This window comes from Clavelina lepadiformis, chromosome 3 (assembly GCF_947623445.1).
Source record: "Clavelina lepadiformis chromosome 3, kaClaLepa1.1, whole genome shotgun sequence".
Classification (NCBI taxonomy): domain Eukaryota; kingdom Metazoa; phylum Chordata; class Ascidiacea; order Aplousobranchia; family Clavelinidae; genus Clavelina; species Clavelina lepadiformis.
Genome location: NC_135242.1, coordinates 4090482 through 4106049, shown reverse-complemented (window position 1 = coordinate 4106049; position 15568 = coordinate 4090482). Strand labels below are relative to the sequence as shown.

At 37.8% G+C, this 15568-nt stretch overlaps 1 protein-coding gene across 6 annotated transcripts; it reads right to left on the bottom strand.

Moving 5' to 3' along the window:
• Positions 1-3655: 3655 nt before the first annotated feature.
• On the bottom strand, positions 3656-14710 carry LOC143448433 (uncharacterized). 6 transcript variants are annotated; one of them, XM_076948190.1, is made up of 32 exons: positions 14599-14710; positions 14445-14500; positions 14190-14300; positions 13864-14004; positions 13384-13527; positions 12983-13105; positions 12507-12650; positions 12217-12354; positions 11984-12084; positions 11630-11846; positions 11052-11183; positions 10874-10975; positions 10613-10767; positions 10416-10443; positions 10270-10311; positions 10066-10098; positions 9848-9944; positions 9487-9631; positions 9322-9370; positions 8717-8802; positions 8366-8549; positions 8101-8166; positions 7713-7943; positions 7419-7493; positions 6195-6389; positions 6018-6037; positions 5669-5771; positions 5435-5569; positions 5112-5235; positions 4814-4926; positions 4555-4720; positions 3656-4220 (listed from the first exon to the last, which is right to left on the bottom strand). In XM_076948190.1, exons 1-32 carry the CDS (start codon positions 14601-14603, stop codon positions 4103-4105), a joined length of 3579 nt encoding a protein of 1192 aa, XP_076804305.1. In that variant the 5' UTR covers positions 14604-14710; the 3' UTR covers positions 3656-4102. The 6 variants fall into 6 exon arrangements, with proteins under 6 accessions (XP_076804305.1, XP_076804302.1, XP_076804301.1 ...); XM_076948187.1 differs by having other exon boundaries at positions 5669-6037; positions 7713-7728; positions 7783-7943; positions 14599-14709; XM_076948186.1 differs by having other exon boundaries at positions 5669-6037; positions 7713-7744; positions 7787-7943; positions 14599-14709.
• Between the last annotated feature and the right edge of the window lie 858 nt (positions 14711-15568).

Here is a 15568-nt window from a genome sequence, read left to right as displayed (position 1 = left end):
TGCATTGTTCAATCTTGTAACCGTTCAAATTTCAGCTTAGCTGTTGCATTCAATCCTTTTCATTTTTTACCCAAAGGATAGAGCTGCTGTAGACATTTTTTGGTGTGAAAACAGCATACAAATTTGTGATTGAGAAAAATACACCTCACTTGTGCCAACATGGTGCAACACATATTTTCACACCTTATAAAAGTGCGTCATACCAAACAGTAAGCCAAAATAACCTACGCAGATTGATTATTATTATTAACGACGTAGTCAAAAGATTCCTATTATCTTCCAAACAGTGACAGAGTTGACTCGGAAGGACTCTTAGGTGTATACGAAGCTATGAGATCGTTTACTGTAAAATAAGTACAAAACTGACCTGGGATTGTGAAACACCATGCAAATTGTGGAGCCATTAGCTTGTAGGCTACTTCAACCCGTCATTACCAATTACAAACTGGTACAGATTTTATTATTATATAGTGCATAGGAATTTCAACCAAGGGCAGTTGTGTACGCAGCTAATGATATAAAATGTGTAATAAGGTCAGCTATGTACTTGGTCCTGGTGACAAAAACTTGTAACAACGCTTATTATCACGTCACATTTATATTTTTCACGCTACTCCAAACATTGGCGGCATACGTTGCCTGATTGAAAAAGGGAAAGTTTTGCTTGCTTTCAAAGACCTAGCTTAGTTCCGTCTTTAGGCCGCATAATTCTTGCGATTATGACAATAACATTCCCATTGCTTCACCACGCCATGTATTCGTACAAAATATATAACCAAAGCGGTCATAGTAACTCATCTCAGCTTTGTAACATCTTCGAAGTAACCAGTGTCGTGCCATTAATAAAGACAGCATATTTCTATTTTGACACCGGCTTCATAGATAAGCAACTACTCGTTTTCCAATAAATGTACAATGACGAATAGAAGCAACCTTGTCACAAAAAACACTTTACGACAATGCGTAGGAAAGTAACTTGAACTTTTCAGACTATCTGCACAATACATGGGCAGGCTGACCATACAAAAACAATGATTTACCAAACTGAATACATATAATCCATTTGCGCGGGTGGTTTTCTCTTTACGACAAAAATCACTGCTAGCTCTCAACAAAAACATGCGCTTTTCCCTCGCCCAGATGAGTAATTTGTGTTAAAATATGTAGGGCTAATGGACACATATACCACGTAACGATTACGCAGACACCCACGCACAGCTAAAACATCCTCTATGCAGTATTAGCAGCAATATGGAAAGATCTAAAACTGCGCCATAGCCATTCTACTTGCATATGGGGAAGTCGGTGTATAACGACCATTAAAGCTTCCTGTAACACACGCGCTGAGTGCACGCACATACATTTTTTATTTTTATCAGCCGGCGTCGGTGTTCATTCAATGTTTTCTTGTGCTAGGGGCTGCAGGTTTTATGTTCGACATTGACGAGAGATTTTTCGTGGAATCCAACTTACTGAAACTTTGTCAAAATCAAAATTTCCATCAATAAAAAATTTCAGGTCACAATAGTTATGGTAAGGACATAAATTACTGACGCTACAGTTTCAACCATTTTACTATGCAGGTGAAGAAAGAACATACTTTAGCAAAAAACAATCGTACCTGAACGCAAGTTGCCTGAACATGAAATGCGACTTACTCTTCAAACCGTGATAAGCGAATCACTAAATTCAATTTTTTTACCAACTGTGTTCGAATTTTAGCTAACATTTCAATTCTAGAATAGGCTGTTATTGGGTATAGCGTTTCTCAAACAATTCAAACCTATTTGCCCAAACTTACGTCGCGGACGATAATTCCAGATTTGAAGGCGTCATTTTCGTAAAAATCGAATATGCAAATGAAGTCACAACAAGAGTGTTCCATCTTCAAGACTTAAATCCACGTCACTCTCACAATATCAATCAAAACACAGACTGTATAACAAATTAACCGCCTAAGCGATACATTATACTAGGCAAAATATTTTTCCGAAAGTAGATACCAAATATTTTGGTTTAGTTGGCATTTATTTCGAAATTACATTTTTTTCCTTTTCACTAACACTTTAAAAGTGTAGATTTTTTCCAGATAAGTTAATAAAAACTTTAATTTGATTTCATTCCAAGAAAAATTAGACTTTAAGATTCTTTCCGCCTTGTTACTTGACATCAAGCTTTTGCTTAAAATCTGCACCTAAACTAGCTTTGTTTCGCTCATATTTACTGTTGAAAAGAGTTAATTTCACTTTCTGTGAAGTTTGATAGTTAAAGGAAACTTCAAGTTTTGACAAGTTAACAAGTTTTGCCCGCGATAATTTTTTCCGAATTCTACAGAAAGTACAGAATGAGCTACCACTGTTTTTCAGCTAAACTATTTTGTAGTGCAGGTAAAGATGAAGTTGATCAACAAGAAACCAAAAAGATGCTTCAAGGCTGTTAATACGACATACAATTGGAATTGTGACAGTCTGAAAGAGTATATTGCATTCTACGTACATTTTTCTGCCATTGCTAAAGTTGTAAGCATAATATCGCCAGAAAAGAGCGCAGTGACTGCAATTGGTGCTTGCGCAAAGCATTGTTTCATAATCGTGAATAAAACGTATCTTCACGAAATATCCTAAAAAGAACAACAATATTCGAACTGGCCCAAATGTTTTTTGTGAAAGAGGCTTAGACCTCTCCAAGGAAGTTATCAGATCTCTCCGACGATGTTATCTGGAATGCCGCGACCAATCACTGCAATATAGGCGACTCTTTCTTTTTTCGTTTAGTTTCAGGTGATATACTGTGCTTAAGCAACTATAGGTGGGCTTTACAATTCCTCCAAACAGAAGTTAAACAAGAAATAATTATGCGCCATTTTTGCTTGTGGTGTCGTGCAGGTTGCTATATATACAGCCTACACAAAATGTATGCTGTACCAGAAATATATACGGTACGGCAGTACAGTTTTTATACAGTATATGGATTATATTATCGTTTAGTGTTCTTGGCGTTAACATAAACTCCTGTTTAGCATAATCACTTCAAAAGTGTGCAAGTAGCTATGCATCATGTACAACCAGAACTAACTAAAGCTATAGCTTAGTTAGCTTTAACCCAATACTGTAATCGTACAATATTTCATCTTAAAACCTTATAAAAAAATTCAAACTACGAACTACTATATCTACTAGCTTGCGATGTTTTCTTGACGCTTTCTTGTTTCCATAAGGTTCTGTAAACTTTGTAAGCCATTTGAATGAAACGTTTAAGCTGACTGCTTACGTTCTTTGAAGTCGCTTGCATGCCACTAGTCACATCGCATCATCCTTCGTTAAATGCTAACTTAGTCAATCTGTTTACTGGATAGCCGAGCGACTTTGCACAAGCAACTTTTTGACTGATTGTCAGACGTCACCAATAAAAAATAAAGGGGTTCTAACTACGAGTAATCGAGTTAGATAAGCCTTGTAAAGCTGTTGTATTGCCGTATATTAGCGCCCAGCATGGCTAGGGTTAGCATGCATGCAGAAACGGATATTACACTATCTCATTTCCTGGGATGTACGTGCGTCCACCATATAATGCGCGGCAGCAATATAAGCTTCTTGCGTGCGCATACACACACGCTGGTCCAGACAGCCCTTAAATCTGTAACCAAACCGGCAAGCAGAATACGTGCGCCGCACTGTAGTTTACTTATATTAATTGGGCTTCAAAAGATGGCCTCGAGTACACCTATATATGATCTCAAATAACTTCTAATTACGATGCTGATAACCAATACAATTATTTGTAATAAAGCTGCAAGCCAAAGCAAAGCTGTGTTACTTGGACAACATCAGAAAAAATGAAATTTAGCTCCACCTGGCGGATAACGACTCTCTAAACCAATGTGGGTGTACTTGGATAATAGTAATATATTGTTACCATGCGTATTATACATATTCTAAGCGAAACATCATACTTTGCAAATTACTACAGCACAAAAAGCGCTTAATATAGAAACAGGGCACAAATGCAACTACGACACTAAGCCGCTTAAAATGCAAAGTAAGTTCGCTTTGAAAATTTTTACATTGCGTCCCAGCATTATGCTTGGCAAAGGGTCGAGTGCTTAAGGTATGGCAGGGGCGCAGGAACTTTCGATATACACGTCCGTCACAATCAGGTCGAGTTTGCCACGAACTTCAACAAGAACAGCCGCTTTACGGGGACTATATCGCTGTACGCACCTGTGTTGAATAAAGGCCACGTTAAAAGTCATCTGCAACATCATATGCAGATGAATATGTAGACTTTTAAACAATTATGTAGCTACTCGTCAACCGCGTAAGCAACTTTCATCATCGTCATGTGTATATGGGGTAAGTATTACGCATGATATTCGCATTATATTATAGCGTTTCACAAACGTAAACCTACAAAGATAGAATCTAGCCAGTGACCTGACCTCGTCAAATTCACTTGCAATATCGAAAGAACAACCAAACCTTATAAATATATTCAAGCATGCTGTAATGTTTGGTTCAAAGATGACCAAAAAAACACAAAATTATTTTACGTTACCCGAGTTTTGTTCCAGAACAGATGTCTACGTCACATTTTGTTTCTTCAAACCATTGGAACTGTCCATTGTAATAAAGGAGGTCCACCAAGTCTTCCGAATCCGGACTGATACGGGCTTGGGTGCGATAAGTCGTCATCTTTGTCTCCTCGCAAAGGAACGTCGGTCCTGTTATAAAATTGTTCAGTGTTGGTCGAAAATTGATAATTTGTTAAAATTACAGTCGCTTTTATTTTTTTTTAAAATGGAAACTATTTTCACCGTAAGTCGCGTCCTTAATTGATCTTCGTCGTCGTCTTCTCCCTGCAGCAGCGGAAGATGGATCCGAATAACAATAGATCTCCTTCACAGCCTCAGGAAGAGCAAATAGTGACCTAATCACATGTTGTATAGGAACATTTCAAAGCAACAATTTAACAAGCGATTTAACTCTTAATTGTCGTTGAGTAGCGCAAAAGATGGGCTACTATGCAAAGACAGTAATGCAGTATGGTTTAGAAGAGGTATATCTACTTATTGCTGTCTATATTTTTATGGTCGCAGACAAGTTGCGTTATACCTGACATCTTCGAATCTGGCGCTAATCCCTTCCGGATGTTGCCTTTCGAATCTACAGCTCTTGGTGTCCGGATTCATGGAGCAATCGAGTTCAGATCCAACTTCCGGGACACACTCATTTACTACTATAAACCAAAGCATGCAATGTAAAACGAAATATACAAACGTATCTCTTCAAACAATAGACTTGAAAATAATGATTTTGATTTTTCGTAACAAAAACGTCCTCAAAAATTTTGCGTACAAAATAACAATAGACCTGGATGGCAATAAAACAAACTGATTTCGAACGCACAGTTCTTAACGTAATGTGGGAAAGCAAACCTCGACAGTATCTGCCGTCGCCAAGAACATCCATGGTTTTGTCAGGGCAAATACATCTGTGATCTCCAGGCATGTTAACACAGGTAGCTTTTGCGTCACACCGGTTCGAGTCGGGGAATTCGCATTCATCTTCGTCTGCAACGTTAACGAGTGTGTATTTGAAGTTCAGATAATATAAAGTGTAAAATTCTTCTGGCGAAGAATTTCGGATTGTAAAATGGGCGAAAATCATACCTGTACAGTTGCCACCATCTCCCACGAAGCCATCAAGGCAAGTACAATTAAAGCTTCCTACGGTGTTTGTGCATGTGGCTGCAACGTGACAGTCATGTTCTCCGCTTTCACATTCATCGACTTCATAGCACGAGATGCCATTTCCTGTGAATCCATCTTTACAGGTGCAAATAAAACTTCCAACAGTGTTAGTGCAAACGGCATATTCATCGCAGTTATCGGCTCCTGTGGCACATTCATTTATATCACTACATGCTACACCGTCTCCAGAAAATCCAGCATAGCAGGTGCAAATAAAGTTGCCCACTGTGTTGTCACAATGGGCAAACTCATGACAGTTGTCTGTGTCCCTTTCACACTCATCGACATCTGAATACATGCCACAAAACGAATCAACAAACTTTACCAAGACAAGATATGAGTAAGCGAAAAAGATATTTTTAAACAAGTGACATTAAGCTTTTTGTACAAACTAAGCAGTTTAACTTTGTTGTAAGTAAAAGAAAGAGAGTTTTTGTCAACTTACCCACACATCCCTCGCTGCCTAAACCGTCACCTTCGAAACCTTCCGGGCACAAGCATATAAAGGACCCAGGCATGTTCTGGCAGGTGGCACCGGTAAAACAGGTGTAAAAAGAGGGAAATAACCTGTCAAGGCTCAAGTGACTGTCAATAGTTGAAAAAAGCGCCCCGAATTCTCGCGGGTGGGTTTGGAATAATTCTGTAGGAAAAGATAAAAGTTGTAATAAACATGTTTTGGTTAATCTCGTTAATTTTAACAAACGATTCCAGTTTTTTGAACTTGTTGTAAAGTAAGGTACCAACAGATCAACATTCGCGCAATTAAGCTAAAAGTTAAAAAAATGACAGCATGATGTAACTGAAGCGCAATAGTGAACGTATTCAAATCTTAACATAAGGTGGTACTATAAGAGAACAAGCTGTTATGTCGTTACGGTCACGTGTTCTTCTTTCCAAGGCTCGAGCGATGAGGAATCGTCACTGAGTTTAAGTCGTGCAAATACTTTCCTCAGTCCGAGAATAAATATTGTGATATCATTCGATAACATTCTTGTATACAAGAAGTATACAAGCCTATAGGTTACATAAGCATACATGACCTAACACTGTATACCGAAGACCTTAGTTTTAAAAAGGAAAAGCATATACACAGATGCAAAGCAAGTAGACCTATTATCGAGTTTATCGATTATAACGAGTATTATCAGCCGGTGCTATTTTTTAAAAGAGAATAAAGACAACCTTCTGCCATGGGAATGTTGGGAGAGACTTCAACCATTTCAGAATAAAGAGTTTTATTTGTTATTTTTGTAAAATTATTGATAAGATAAGTTCATTTGAAAATTAAGTACCATAAAAAATATGTGCATTGTGAAGCGCTGCAGTGTGAAGCATGTTATCACGACAAAGCCGCGCAAAAATAAATAAACTCTTTTACACATCGGTAAGAAATCTAAATATAAGTCAACAAAATCTAGTTCGCCTTTCAACGAAGTTGAAGCGTAGCTTAAAATCTTCAATTTCTTGTCTTATTAATATCGATCTGTCTAAGATTTTGACAGAATTCCACCCAGGCGTGGTGCCGGTGTCATAACGAAAAAGTCACGAAAATTTCCAAGTGTTGGTTTTTGCTTCGATTGCTTATCTTATTTTTAATAAAGTTTATCTGTATATTATGATCGAAATAAGAAAAAGGTTTTAAAGTAAGCATTTAGAATTATAACCTCACCATAAAAAATCTTCCCATCTATTGCCGCTTCTACGTCATCAATGATGGTTTCGAGACAAACGTTGCCAAAAGAATCTGCACGACGTCAAAAACGGCAACAACTAATTAATTGCGAAATTAAATTTTGTCTAATAAGTTACAAGTCTTGAAATAAGTTGTTTTCAACAAATAAGTGACGTCCGAAAGCGAAGCCACAGAGTTAACAATAATTTCATGGCATTAACTTCTTCACATACAATAGCATTAATATTACTCGGTTAATTTTATTCGATTTAATCACTTAATACTGCTCACTTAATTCCAGCGTCCCTGACCCGGACCCGGACCTGGACCCGGACCCGGACCCGGACCCGGACCCGGACCCGGACCCGGACCCTGTCAAACCTTCCGAATCGTCGATCACTTCAGCGCCAAAAGCAGGTGACCTACCCTCGAAAATTGATCCCGAACCGAACTCGTCGTCAAAAAGAGAGGCGGCCCTCGTGAGTAAAGTCGCATTCAGGTAGCATTCGAGTGGTTTGATTTCTAATTTAATTTGATTTAGAAGAGACATATTGGTAGATAATGCACGCCGTCAGGTGGCCTAGGCTGTAGACTCGTTGCGACACGAACAAAATTAGCTTTCAAAATGTTTCACTTCAAATGTTAAATGCTCTTTGTACAACATAGTTTGCTTTCTCACCTTTGGTTGGTGTCATTTTCAGATTTGGGGTCGGAAATGTTGGCGGATGGAACAGAAGCTGCAAAGCTGTAACTCAAGATAATGAAAATGAGTTTAAAATTTGAAGAATTAAGCATGCCTTGATCAGGGACAGTGTGCCGGTTTGTACGAGCCGGTCCCTTCCGCAAAATAGGCTGAAAGCTTTAGGCTACTTTTCAAATCCGAGTTGGCAGCTCATAAAACTGATTAAAACAAGGATCGACATCTCAAAAGAAATATTTGTCACCTGGAACAAATTCCAGGATAGACTTGGTGTCGATTTCGTCGGCAAAAGGTCGGAAAATCGCTTCCAGAAAAGTTCTGCTCGCAATTAAGAGTTTCTTTGCAAACCCGCCCAGTTCAGCAGCCGTGAATTCGTTGGTAATTGAACGGGTCACAAATTCATTTATTTCATTCAGAGTAGTAAAAGCCTTCGGCAGATAAAAAATTTAAGCTACCGGGAACAGGTATGTTAAATTAGGCTTGCTTTGTAACTGTTATTTATTAATCCAACTTATGTTGTACATTTACTGAATTTAGGCCAAGTAAATGGTCATAAAAATTTGTTTTAAATTATGCATGGTAAATTTTCCCTCACTCGTAATCCGTATCCGCTTTTAAGTTCCTTTGCTAAGTTGGGAAGAAAGATGAGAACAAATTTTCTTGCTACGTCATCTGGGGTAACTATAAGACAAAAAGTAAGTTTCAACGTTTATGATACACAATTTTATTTGTTTGGTTTGTTACTCCATATACACGATAATGACCAAAAAAAGCGGATTTTTGTTATGAATGACCGAAGAAATCATTGATCTTGTATAATGAAATGCGCTGAAAAGTTACCAAGGCAATGTCAAAATATTTCTTAAACATCACGACGTATAAGTGCAGTTAAGAGATGGGTGCTACACGCGCCAGTTGTATTCCAAGACAAGGAAGTCGCTTAAATTCCGCGTTTAGGGCGTAGTTACAGTCATTTGCATTAAACCAAAACGACTAGAAAGAACGTGAGATTTCGGTTGAATAAACAAGGTATTTCACAATTGCGGGAATAACTTTTCTCCTCAACTATAATTTTAAAAATAACTATCTCAGTTTTTTCGTTGCGTAATCGTACCATGATGTATAATGTTGCGTAACCGCTGCTTTGTGGTACTTGGAGACTACGGATTTACAAAAGGCTTTTCCTATATGGAAACTTACCAATTGTTGGCCCTGCGTCGTCATGGTATTCTGAGAGGGCCTCGCGAACCTGAATGAAAATAAAAAGGAAGTACACATCTAATGAAACACAACCTTTCAAATACTTGTATGATTTCACGCTTATTCTCTACGGCTCGTGGTGAATTCATGCAAGCAACAACCTACTTCGGTCGCAACATTCTCTGGATCGAAGCTGATTTTCTGAAATAGGAGGAAAAACTGATCCACGACCTCGTTATAAACGGAGATGTGAATTGGTTTGTGGGCGTCGATGTCATCCACAAAATTTATGCAGAAAAATGTAACGGACCTGTGTTGTAAGAGCAATTAATTGTTTTCAAAACACTTAATGCCTGATAGTTAGTTAGATAGATAGATAAATCTAGATACAAAAATGGCTTATTTAAAAAAGAAGCATTTGTAATCTAGCGGAAATGTTCAAAATTTAAAAATATATTTTCAACTCAGCTTAGCCCGATGGTAACCTTGGTTTAACCGACAAGCTCACATATCAAAAGAAACTAACTTCAGCTGTTCAAGGGTTTCTTCTTCGCTGTCAGAATGGAAGCCAGTAGATTCAAAGCTTCCAACTATGCACTCCCACAGAGACGCAACCGTCAAACCTGCAGAAAGTTGTGAAATATAAGACTAAAATTAAGCTGTGAAAATTGATTTAAAAAGTCATTGGTAAGTCTGTAATGATTCGATATTGTCACTTACAAAATTTTTTAAGAAATTACTCACGTTCTAAAACTCCATCTTCTAAGATGGACGGCTCTATAATTGAATAAGGAACAAAAATATTACATTTTAAAAACAAATTTTCATCACTTTAGTCGTTGCATCTGTAGCTGCTTTATTGAGTTTATATTGTGTCTGGTAGGCTACATATAAATATTCATATACAATAATATTTAATTCATTTTTAGGAATTTAAAGATTACTTGCCCGGTATGACCACGATGACGTCACCGCTTTCTTCGCCACTTCCTGGAAAAATTTTAAAAAATGGTTAAAAACAAAAACCCCAACAAAATTTAAATCCGTTAAATGTATTTTTCAAACCAAAAAAGAAAGAAAGAATAAAAGTTTACCGAAACCCCTTGAAATTTCGCATTCCGCCTAAAACAGAAGAAAAATATCAAAAATAAAAACAGTCTATGCACAATACGTCTTATGAAAAATACGTACTGGTACAAAGCAGATATTAATCATTGAAATTCGATAAAAAATCTATTTAAATAAACTACTGAGATGAAACTTGCCAAGTTGAACAAAATCTAAAAATTACCTCAGGGATACAGCGGGTTGAGTACGTGCTTGAGCGCAGAAAGCCTGTTGGACAAGCGCAACCAGCTTGGCAAATGCTGGCGCACAATCTTTCAGCGCAAGTTGCTCGGCACATACCATGGCAGACAGTTTGGACTAAGTCGCCAGGACATAAGCCTAAAATCAATAACATTAATAAATAAGGAAGAATAAAAAGTTTAGAAGTATAATTTTCGGGAGCCGACAACTAACTTAAGCTCAATAAATGGGGAAAAATTTTTACCACGTGCAGCAACGTTGAAGGAAAGAGCAAGGAAAGCAGGGAGTTGGTCGCCTTCAAATTCTTCTGATCTTGCAACACTTGTGACACGACATTCGTCAATGTCTGAGGAAGATGCAAAGTCAAATCAATACACATTCTCTTGCAGCAGTATTTTAAAACAAAAATTTTACACAATCACCTCTGCACTCTCCTATCTTGCCAGTTCCTTCAAAGCCATCTACGCACTTGCAGGTAAAAGAACCGATTGTGTTCATGCAAATCGCCACGTGTGGGTCACAATCGTGAGTTCCATCAGCACATTCGTCCACATCTGCAATTATTTCATAACTCGTTGACATATAACCAACAACCCGTTGTAATAAGTTTGGAGTAATACATTTGTCACAAACGTTTGTCTTTTGCATCATACTACAACATTACAAAATTGAAAAGGCATAGGAAGACGGACTAGCAGCCGTAACGCATACACTTTTAACCTACACAGCAGTTAAGACAAAGGCAATTACGAGTCTGTCGTCCTTACATGCAGTCACAATTTCATGAGGTATGTAATGTGAGGTAACAAACCAAAACTGAGATAAAAAACATAAGTGTAACACGGAGCTGACATTTAAAACTTTAGTGACAATTTTACAATTCTACTGTATTCAAACAGCAAAATTAAAGTTAAGCCCAACACCAACGTTGAGCACCTAATAACAATGGTAGAGCCACACAACTTCCTACTGTAAAAGGCAAGCACAGAAGCACTTTTACCTAAACATTGGGAACCATTTCCTGCAAAACCGGGGTTGCACTCGCAGGTGTGGGATTCATTTCCGATAGAGCAAATTGCTTCAAAATCGCAGGGTAGGTAACTGGTAAGCTCGTCCAGTAGGGTTGGATTGTAACCTTGGAAAACTTGCCGGAGTGAATTTTTACCGACTGGCACCGCGTTGTAAACCGTGTTATTCACCAACATCATTATTGCGGCCTGTGTTTTATGTCAATAGATTTATTATTAGTATTCACCACTGATCATTTTATTATTAAAATGTTTGTATTTATATGGAATTTGCTTCATTTAATTTTCTTAATTAGTTAATTAACTTCATATTTCTTAAGACGTACGCTGACTGCAGCATCATCAAATCCGGTCTTGGGCGGAGCTCCTTCAAAAGTTGATGCAACCGCATTTTTCACCGCGTCAAAGTCTTCGCATGCAAGAACCTCTGAAAAGGAAGTAGTCGCAAAAAAAATTAAAAAAATATATTTTTCAACTTCACTCTCACAAAACCGAAGTCGCTCAAGCAGAAAAATCTTTCATGAAAGGTGTTAATTGATGGATTGTACATGTAGATAACCTCTGCATTTTCCAGTGGCTTCATCAGGAACGTATCCATCCAAGCAGGGACACATGTGGCTCCCGATAGTGTTTATGCACCTTGTATTAGGGTCAACATCGGTGCAGATGGCGGGGAAAGTTTCACATTCGTGGACATCTTTCAGATGTGAGAAGATGTTATTATCAACCAAAGATATCAACAGTCGTATAATAATTTCAAATACACTTACAAAAGACAAGAAAAAGCAGTAATAAATCAATATAAAATAACATCAAGGTGAAGTAAGCGACTGCATTGTTACAGGGCACCTGTGCACTCCAGATTTTCTTCACGCATTGCTGACGTATGTTTATAACCTTCAATACAAGCGCAATAATAAGCTCCCTCGGTGTTGACGCAATTTGATATGTCAAGGTTGCATTTGTGGCTGTCTTCACTGCATTCGTCGATGTCTGTAAGAGTTGTTGCTCGTGAAATTCATATAATTTACGGCATATTTTGTTTAATGTTTGCATAAGCCCTATATTTACTCTGATACCAAAGTTTTATTAAACAATTTATAAATACATTTTAGGTTTAACGATCGCCTTGCAAACGTTTGTTTATGGAAAAATGTGTATAGCAATAGGTGTACACTGTATTATGCCTAAAACAAACGAATTTTATGCGCTAAAAAAATCAACACAACTAACAAAAAAAATCTTAAAAAACGAAGTAGTAATAATAAATCTTAAGTGATGTAATCTTAACAGACAGTAAAAAAATGTAAACTTTTTGTACAAACCTTCACATAGACCAGTCTCGGTGTCTTTTCGGTAGCCATCGAGACATGCACATTCATAACTGCCGGGCGCATTGACGCATTCGCTGTTCGCTTCACACGGGTCGCTGTCACACTCGTTGACATCTTGTACGATAAATTACTGAGTTAACTTATGGAGAGAGTTTAACTATCTAAATATACGAATCATAAAAATGCAGCAGTAAACGAAAGATTTGCTAAAACACATTCACAGAGTTTAAGTTGTGAGTAAATTTATATATTTGCTGGACTTAGCCTATATAGCCTACTCTCATACACGGCACAATAAAATCTATCTTCTCATAGAAACAGTTACTTTTAAAACAGGTTTAACACGATATATAAAGAATATGCGTATATTGCTGATGTCTATGTTTTGTCACCTTCGCAGATGAGGTTTTCTTCTACTACTGATGAAGTGATCTGATAACCTACCAGACATGCGCAGTAGTAACTTCCATTTGTATTGGAACAAGCAGATGATGACGTTTCGCATGAGTCACTGTTTACAGCGCACTCATCGACATCTTAAAAAAACAAAGAATTTTAAAGTTTACACCACTACGTTGTAAATAAGTGTAATAAGTGCGTAGTTACGTGTAAGCAAAAGATAGTTCGTCTAATTTTCTATTTAAGCCGACCAGGATAGGTTTGCTGCATTATACTGCCGTGTAGCCTACTACTGTACGGTATATTCCGTAGTGTATAGTTATCGAAAAAGTCGGTTTAAAAGATATACTTGTACTATGTATATGCTTGTTCAACTCTCGCACTGTAATTATACGTCAAAAATTGTTAAGCATTTCTTTAAAACCTTATTTGTCCTTAAACGAGCATCACCACCGAAACAATCCCCCACTCACCAACGCAACTTTCCCCGGTAGAGTTAGACCCAGGAGCATCAGTGTAGCCATCGTTGCAAGTGCAGAAGAATCCACCCAAGGTGTTGTTACAGGAAGCGTGTTCGTGGCACGGAACGTCGATTCTTCCACATTCGTCGATATCTTGTAAAAAGAAAAGAAAAACTTATCGACAAAATAAAGCTGTTTACCAAGACCTTGAGTGTCAGAAAAAAAAATTATTAGCAGACTACATTGGACCTGTTTGTCCTCAGTCAAGCAGTGGCTTATGACGCAACAAGTAATAATTTACCAAGAAGATATATTGTAAGAGTTTAGAATTTCCGTACCTCCAATAGTTATATTGCCGGCGTCCTGGCTAGAAAGTATTTCTTGAAGCTGAGCTAACAATTCTTCGACACTGAATCCCATCAAATTTGAAACGGTCAATAGTAAGCTGTCTGCAAAAATACTGGTGTAATTTTTGTGTGCTATGTTACAAATCCTGAAAGTGTATTTTATTTAAACCAAGTTGGAGTTTAAAAACTCATCTTTCAAATATGCTCTTCTTTATATTGTTCGTCAATACGTTGAGTTCAACTTACTTTCTGCATTAACACGGCACGCAAGCATTGCGAGGAAGAATGAAATAACGACGACCCTGCAAAAAAACAAAATCTGATTGTAAACCACCACCACCACGTATCTAGCTATAGTCGGTTTAGTGATTCGTTTTGTGGTAGCAACAAATAACATTACCTCATTTTAGAGTACAGTATATCTTGGTCCACAAGATTGAGTCTCCACCTAAGCAACGCGGCAGAAGATTGAAACGGAACGAATTCCCAGGCTTGTTTGGTTTTATAAACCATATGACATTTTTTCTCCAAGATTATTGCGGGGAGAAAAAGAATGGAGGTTTGAACAGGAGCTGAAAGGCCAGTCGGCCGCCGTAGCCTATGTCGTGCGTGAACGTTTCAAAAATTTTATAACCTTTTAAATTGTTTTAAAAAAAACACCTTAACATTTTTACCATTGTTTCCAGACAAAATTATATTTTCCAACCATGGAAACTGCCGGAAAATTCTGTTAACATTCAGTGGTCCGATGCGGCTTTATTGTCCCAACTCATAACAACTTTTGTGGGCGACATGCTACGCTTCGAACAAATGTCACAGATTAATTTCAGGTCGGGAGGGGCCGCAGAGTTCTCTTTTGTCATACATTAGTTTGTCAAAATTTCAACGTGGCAGAAATGGCTTTTCTCAACGGTAGTCACAACAACGAAAATCAGTCGGTTTATTGGGTTTAATTACTCGATTGAGAGAGCTGGACTCCGAACAATAAAAGACACACCAGCCGCAAAAGAACACCCACTGGATGGCTGAATTTAAGCGAGGTAGGCTAAGAGTTGAAGATGAGCAAAGGCCAGGAACTGTCACCACTAAAGAAAACATCGACCTTGTTCGCAACATGGTAATGGAAGTGTGTCAATTGCCGTAATTATCCCTTATTCTTACGCAAGTTTCGTGCAGATCTGATGATATCATAATGTTATTAGTGCTTTATTTCGTGTGTTTAACGATAAGCGCTGTACTATAATTTGGCTGTGTCTAGTTTATGCGATCCGGTGTTGATTACTTCCCAATTAAGCCATTCTCACTACAGCGCTTAACGCGTCAGTTCAGATATGGACAGTCTGTTATTTACAGTCTACCGAAAACAGCTT

Coding starts and splice junctions, on each gene's coding strand:
- LOC143448433 (XM_076948185.1), bottom strand. Junction 13,528..13,863: donor TACCGGGGAAAGTTGCGTTG/GTGAGTGGGGGA, acceptor TGTTTTTTTAAG/ATGTCGATGAGTGCGCTGTA. Junction 9,632..9,847: donor GAAACCCTTGAACAGCTGAA/GTTAGTTTCTTT, acceptor CTTACAACACAG/GTCCGTTACATTTTTCTGCA.